Source organism: Vollenhovia emeryi, unplaced genomic scaffold (genome assembly GCF_000949405.1).
Source record: "Vollenhovia emeryi isolate VEMERY1.0 unplaced genomic scaffold, V.emery_V1.0 DF939255.1, whole genome shotgun sequence".
Classification (NCBI taxonomy): Eukaryota; Metazoa; Arthropoda; class Insecta; order Hymenoptera; family Formicidae; genus Vollenhovia; species Vollenhovia emeryi.
In genome coordinates, this window is record NW_011967111.1 from 185070 (window position 1) to 192780 (window position 7711).

At 45.1% G+C, this 7711-nt stretch overlaps 1 protein-coding gene across 1 annotated transcript; it reads left to right on the plus strand.

The window, feature by feature from the left end:
• Positions 1–784: 784 nt before the first annotated feature.
• On the plus strand, positions 785–7340 carry LOC105559766 (phenoloxidase 2). The gene is made up of 9 exons (XM_012008316.1): positions 785–1065; positions 1463–1655; positions 1932–2155; positions 2648–2850; positions 3489–3906; positions 4223–4351; positions 5037–5364; positions 5689–5921; positions 6207–7340. The coding sequence occupies exons 1-9, from the start codon at positions 955–957 to the stop codon at positions 6450–6452; spliced, it is 2085 nt and encodes a 694-aa protein (XP_011863706.1). The 5' UTR covers positions 785–954; the 3' UTR covers positions 6453–7340.
• The last annotated feature ends 371 nt before the right edge of the window (positions 7341–7711 follow it).

Below are 7711 nucleotides of genomic sequence, written 5' to 3' on the forward strand. Positions count from 1 at the left end.
ATTTCTTAATATAATAATAAGTGCAACTTATTATCTTCATTACTTATTATGTTCATCTATCGGAAAGGCTGCGATTAGCTGTCGACAAAATAATGCCGAGTTTTTTGTGGATTGCTCGTGGCAGACTTGGCATCCTTTTTTTAAGAGATATAGGTTCAGATGTAGTTACAGATACAAATACTATTTGCATCTATATCTTTCTCAGCAAAAATAATTCAGTGCATTTTGTATCTACATCGAAGGAATTCAAGAAATGTAACTTGTATCTCTTCACTGAAAATTTATCTTATATCTTTGATGAAAGAGAGTTAACACATCAAGTTCTGGCTGTCAGTACTGGCAAGTGGCAATTGGAGCTTGGTATTTTTTTTAAAGATACTAATACAGATACAGAGATACAGCTACTACCTGCATCTGTATCTGAGTAAAAATAATTCAGTGCATTTTGTATCTAAATGAAGGGAATTCAAGAAATGTAACTCGTATATGTATCTCTTTACTGAAACCATTGAAAATTTATCTTGTACTTGTACCTTTGACGAAAAAGGTCAAGATACCAAGCTCTGGCTGTCGGTTAATCGCGCTGTCGATTTCCTCCAAAAACAGGAAAACCTACACACACAGAGAATTCTGTTGAAGCGCGACGTGTTTTCGTCGCTTATCCTTCCCTCTCGCGCGGGCACGGACTGTCCCGTATTTTACGAACGGATCCTGCGGTCACACTCGACGGCGATCGTTTATCGACGAACCGCCGTATCCTCCGTGATTCCCCTATAAATGCCCGGCATCAAGACGTCCGTTTACGTAAAGACCCGTACGTTGTCTCAGAAGCAACGTCGCGACGACCCTCACTCTCGTTTTCGTTATCGAAACTTCTGACACCGATTGCCGAAGCGCACGATCGCGTGATCGTCGATCTTGTCGAGTTAGCGCGAACACTTGTTGACCATCAACATGGGGAGTAAGAAATCGGATATTCTGTACCTGTTCGATCGACCGGCGGAGCCGGTGTACGTGCCCAAGGGAGAGAACAAAGTCGCTTTCGATGTACCAGCTAACTACTTGGTAAGCCCGAACCTTGACGGTCTTATTGAGTATCAATATTGAATTCCACGATCAGTTTGATGCCGCTCTGCTTCGTAGAACTTGAAATCTCTCGATCGCGTCTATTAAAATTAAGCCTTAGATCGTGATACGCGACGTTCCGAGAACGTAGATTTCTAACAAAGTTTCACAGAGTAAACGACTCTTTCTTGAGTCCAATTCTCTTTGTTCCTACTTCTCGAGTGTAAGTTTTCTCAGAAACAGTCCGTAATACAAAATTTATTTCTTTACGTCACGCAAAAGTCCACGAATGAGGAGAGAAGAAAGAAAGAGGAGAAAGAGTATTTTTCTTTTGTTAGTGCCGATTCTATCGCTCACGAATTTTTGCATATAAACTTTTTTCAACGAAAATTTGCAGCCTGACTCTCGGCAACAGATGGCTCCGGCTATTGTGAATCGCTTCGCTGATGATACCCAGTCGAAAGTTCCAGTGAAACAGATCAGTCTGCCTGATTTGAGCGTCCCTCTTCAACTCGGACGTCGAGAACCCTTCTCTCTTTTCATCCCCAAGCACCGAAAATTAGCCGCGCGACTTATCGACATCTTCTTGGGTCTGTTTTCGATATTATTCACAACATTATGCCTCGTTGATATATTTTGCTCGCCGAATTATATAAATTTCACTTTCGTTTGTGAGTCAGTCGAGAGTAAACGTATATTCGTCTAACGTTAAATTGTTCTTTCAAGAGAAAGTTAGAATGAAACTTCCATTAATTAAATTAATTAAACGCGTCTCACGCACATTGGCGTATGTTGAGTTATTTTGCTCTTCTGTGAACTTGATTCAAGCAGATGCATTGCTGATCAGTTATAAATACGTGTTACAGGTATGCGAACGTACGACGACTTTCTTTCTGTGTCGGTTTATTGTCGCGATCGCGTTAATCCTCAGATGTTCGTCTATGCGCTCTCGGTGGCGATTCTGAATCGTCCCGACACCAAGAATCTACCGATACCACCGTTGTCGGAAATTTTCCCGGACAAGTACATCGACAGCGGGATATTTTCCAGGGCGAGGGAGGAAGCTAACGTTGTACCGGCTGGCTCCAGGGTACTTGTTATCTAACGCATTAATTACCAACAGGCTCGTTACTCAATTATGGAGCTTAATTACTTGCCTTCTATTCTTCGGGTGCAAGCCGAATGATGGCGACGTAAATTATCTAAAGGGCTTTTCGGTCTTTACGATATTTTCCAACTTTAAGGTCTGTAAAATATAAGGCAATTCAACGAATGGTCGTGTACTTTAACAGCAGCTCTCGTATACAATTCGCCGTAGCACAGAGCTAATGGAACGTGTTTAGCGTTGCTTGGCCGCAATTTTACGAAATTTACATATTTTAGATCGCGCTATTGAATTTGTGTAGTATTCCAACAATTTTCAACGTTAATTGCTCCTTTTAACCGGCGAGTTAGATTGTAAACTGTTACAACGCAATGAATTTGGGAGCTGGACTCGATCCAACGGGGAGAGCCGCTTTATCGTAATTTCCAACGCGAAAGTCTTCGTCGTTGTATCGTCTCTCGTCCTCGCAATACGTAGGTACCCATCGAAATTCCGCGGGATTACACTGCGTCGGATCTTGACGAGGAGCACCGCGTGGCTTACTGGAGGGAAGATATCGGGATCAATCTTCATCACTGGCACTGGCATCTGGTCTATCCGTTCGAGACCGACATCAGGATTGTTAACAAGGATCGGCGTGGCGAGCTATTCTACTATATGCACCATCAGATCCAAGCCAGGTAGGTGCGCCGACGAGCGCTCGTAAGTCGATAAGATTGGATACCCTATTCTGTGCCGTGCCACGAGATCACGCGGGTGTTATAAGCGACTGGATCACATTCTGATCTCGATCGTTATTATCGCGCGGGAACTCGTCTCAATTTTGCATAGTATTCGAACAATGTTTGCTAACGAGCTCGGAAATGCATTTGCGCGTAGAATAACGGAGCACAATTATTGCACGATGAATTTCGGAAATAAATGTAAATTTAAATGCCCGTTGAGGAGCACTTGTGAGAATACACTACGAAAATGGGAGCGACGCAAATTAAGAGATATTACGAGGAATTAATTTTTTAACTCGAGAGAGTTCTCTTTAAAATTTGTAATCTGTAATAGCATTGGTAAGTAAAACCAAATGTTCCATTGTTATTCTAATTAACAAAACTATTATCGTTAGTTATTTAAAAGTGATGCATTCATCAATAAATGCCTACCTGCTATAATGTCTTTCCTTTTTTCTAATATATAAGAAGCCTTCGTCATCGATTTACGTTAAAGTACCCAGCATCCGGATATCGCCTGGGGGCACCACCGACGGGGATTTCCGCGGTCCCTGTCTTATTATTCGGCTTCCGCCTGATCTCTCTTTTTGCAGATACAACACCGAGCGTCTGTGCAACCGATTGGGCCGAGTGAAGCGCTTCCACAATTGGCGCGAACCAATCCCGGAGGGTTACTTCTCCAAGTTGGATTCGTTGGTGTCCAGTCGCACTTGGCCCGCCCGCCCTGCCGGCGCCGTTCTCAAAGATATCAACCGTCCCGTGGATCAACTGAACTTCGACCTTCAGGACCTGGAGAGATGGCGCGATCGTATCTACGAGGCCATTCACACCGGCTCCTACATCAGCCCCCGTGGCGAGAGGGTGCCTTTGACCGAGTTCGGTGGCGTAGACGTGCTCGGTAACATCATGGAGGCCAGCATTCTCTCGCCCAACCAAAACGTGTACGGGGACCTTCACAATCTCGGTCACGTCGCCATCTCTTACTGCCACGATCCCGATCATCGCTACTTGGTAATGGGACACGCAATCGGTGTTGCAATTGCGAGGACCGATAAGACAAAAATTGCGACAATTTTTATCGAAATTTCATTTGAGCATATTAATAGGTTTTTTTTTGGTTTCTTCTAACTAAATAAAGTGCCTCCAAGCGCGCGCGTTAAACCAACCGTCGCGCCCGTCTTGATTTTTAACACAAAGCGTCTCCGGTCGAAGGACGCGCGACTTCCTCGAGCACGGCCCCTATTTTTCACTTTAAACAATTGATGCGAATATTCATGCTACATTGACATGAAAAACGGGACAATTTCTTTTTTTCATGCCCCCGCAGGAAACTTTCAGTATCATGGGAGAACCGGCCACCGCCATGAGAGATCCCATCTTCTACAGATTCCACGCTTTCACCGACGATGTGTTTCTGGAGCACAAGAATACACTCCCCGAGTACAGCCTACAGCAGGTGGGTGTACACAGCTGTCTCGCTTCCGCGATATATCATCGGTTCACCCTAGTATATAATGCCGTTAAGTACGCGTACCATGTGGCCCAGAATTTCGCGAGGCCACTCGACGATAAAAACGACCGTTAAACCATTTAACCCAACGAGACCGCTGGACATGTCGGAACTTATCAATCTTTTTGCTTTTGTGCCGAGCAATCTCGTTAAATGCTAAAACTCGACAAATGAGGCTTTAATTCTCCTCTATATTCGTGAATAATACACAGGACAGCCGCGAGCACTTTTATCGCAGTCTCTTCGAGGAAATCTTGGAAATTCGACATTTCCCAGATACAAATTTAATCGATGTAATTCAATTAACGTATATTTTCATCAAATCTCACTAATATAATTGTAAGATCTCAACATTGGGCTCGAGCAGCCTGGTAATTAAACAGCTGTTTAAATGTCGGAATGAAACGGTCCTTTGAAATTCAAGAATCAGTTTCTCATATCAGGCTCCTTCATATTCTTATATTCTCCCGTTTTTAATCCCCCCCGTTTTTAATGCGTCTCTTAATTAAGCTCCGGCTGAGATTTTTTTTCACGAAATTTTACACGGAAATTTATCGCGGAGTCCGGCTGAAGGATTGAAAGAGAACGGCGGCATTTAATTGCCCCCTTTCGTTCGTTCGTGGAATTTCAGTTGGACTTCCCCGGCGTGGCAATCACGGACATAGCAGTGCAGACCCCGAATCAGCCGGCCAATCTGCTTTCGACCTTCTGGACCAAGAGCGACGTCGATCTGTCCCGCGGTCTGGACTTCACGCCTCGCGGTGCGGTACTCGCAAGATTCACCCATCTGAATCATGCCGACTTCACGTACAGAATCGTCGCCAACAATCGTAACAACGCACCGCGACGAGGCACCGTTCGTATATTCATCGGGCCCAAGCAGGACGAACGTGGATTGCCCTACGTCTTCAGGGATCAGAAAGAGCTCATGATCGAGATGGACAAATTCACTGTATTACGTAAGTCATCCTTGTACTATTTTCGTCGCTGCAATTCCTTTCTAGGCTCAATGCGATTCTTAAGTATTGTATCCAAAATAATGGGCTCTTTCGTTGCAAGTCTAACGATTGCGACATTTATAATTTACTTCTTGACACGCAACAATCGAAGAAAAGCAAGAAAGAATGTATTCATTTCCGTCGCCAATTCAGTTTTCACGACTACACGTAACGCTTGTAATATCAATGTACTTTTTTTTATCTTGAAAGAACGATTCTATGGAAGAGACGCGTTGTGCTATTTGCGGCTTATTTAACGAAATTTCCTTTCCCATCCGCCTCCAGTGAGACCGGGATCAAATACCATCGAGCGTAAATCAACGGAGTCCTCGGTAACTATACCGTTCGAGAGGACGTTCCGCAATCTCGAGGAGAGCAGACCAATCGGCGGCGATACCCTGGACCAGTTCAACTTCTGCGGGTGTGGCTGGCCGCAGCACATGCTGGTACCTAAGGGCAAGGAGGAGGGATTCCCGATGGACCTCTTCATCATGATATCCGATTACACCGGTGACGCGGTGAGTACTTTTTATACTTATCGGGCTCTCGCGGCGCTTAAGAGCTTACAGTCTGCCCAGGTGATGGAAACCTTCCTTCCCTCACGCCTCTCTTTCCTCTCCCTTTTTTCCACTCTTTTAACAGCGACGTTCCGGTACACGGGAAGGCGTTCGCGTTACTCCGCTTCCGGGCAAAAGAAAAAAAAAGAAACGAAAAGAGGGAGAGGGGGTGAGAAAGAAAAGGAAAAGCGAAAGGGAACAACATGCTAAAGGAATTGCTTTGCCATCCCGCGGCGACGTGTACAGGTGGAGCAGGAGGAATCGACCGGGTGCAAGGACGCGGTGAGCTTCTGCGGCCTGCGGGACCGCAAGTATCCGGACGCGCGACCGATGGGCTATCCGTTCGACCGTAGACCCCGCGCTGGCGTGGAGACCCTGCCCCAATTCTTGACCGGTAATATGGCAGTCGTGCAGATCAACATCCGCCACACGGACACCGTGCTGCCGCGAGTGCGATCCGGAAGTATGAGCAACACCCTCACCTTCGCCTGATCCGACGATTGACCGACCGACCGAACGCGACGTGCCCGCTCGCGCGCCACCGCCGAGAATTCCAGCGTCTTCCACCGCGCATTCCCAGTAACGATCCTGCAATATCCTGCCGTGGAATCGCCACTGATTGCGTGGAAACGCGACACGTTTCCCCATCCTGGTCCATATCCTCGGATGGCGAACGCTGGAATGACGGCGGCGGGACGGGAGCGGATAAAAAGCCGGAGGTGGGTGAAACGCTATTTCCATATCTCAATGACCGAAGATTATCCGAAGGGCAAGAGAAAGAGAGAGAGAGAGCAGAGGGCGAGAGATTCTCCGTGTGCAGGAATGCACAATCTTGTGCGTTTTAATCGCTAAAATTCCCACATGATACCGCGAAATGGATTCCCGCTGTTCCCAGATGGTTAAATTCCACCGGAATTACGGCTATCCTCCAGAACTTATTTTCTTTAATTCTGAGAATATTTTGTAGATATTTTTGTACTCAAATATCTTTCTCAGTCGTTCATTTCAATAGCCGTCTTGATACAAAGACACGTCTATCGGGCAATCTACGCAAATCAGAGTTGACACGCTGTTATTTCAATTTTAATTTTGTAAACGTTTTATCACGAAAAGGAAAACTTGCGCATCGCGTTTGAACATTTCCTCGGACGATTTTGTAGATGCAGTTTTATTTACGATTTCATAACTTGCGCATCCACGAGCAATGAGTACCGCTTAACAAATGTATTTTTGCGTAAAAACGGGAACAAAGACGTGTCCCGAACGCCCAAGCGAAGCTTTTCCCGTCTTCTTTCTCTCGTTTCTCGCATTACGGGAACTAGATTGTAGGAAGCAAATGTAAAAAGCAAAAAAAGATGAAAATAAAGTCTATGCAAATTAGATGCGCCCTTTTTTTCACCCTTTTATCGTATTACGAGTGTTGAAAGCGAGCGACGATGTCTCGAATACACGAGAAAGCGTGAGAGAGCATTGGCCGGCGGAAAGAGTATAAATGATTTAATTAAATTTTTCAAATTCTGCCGCGCGCGGCTAAACTTTTTCCATTAGTATTAAGTTTTACATAATTAATGCGAGCGATGTGTCTCTCGCAGCTCCTCATGTAAAGTATTTTTTAAAAATACATAACTTGAAATATTTTTTTAATTACGTTCCTATCACATCCGCCCCCGTTGACGTATCAAAATTAATGGCGAGACTAATGAAACATTTGTCGAGAGGTAACGGGGCTTGTGCGTCATCTAGTTTATAAT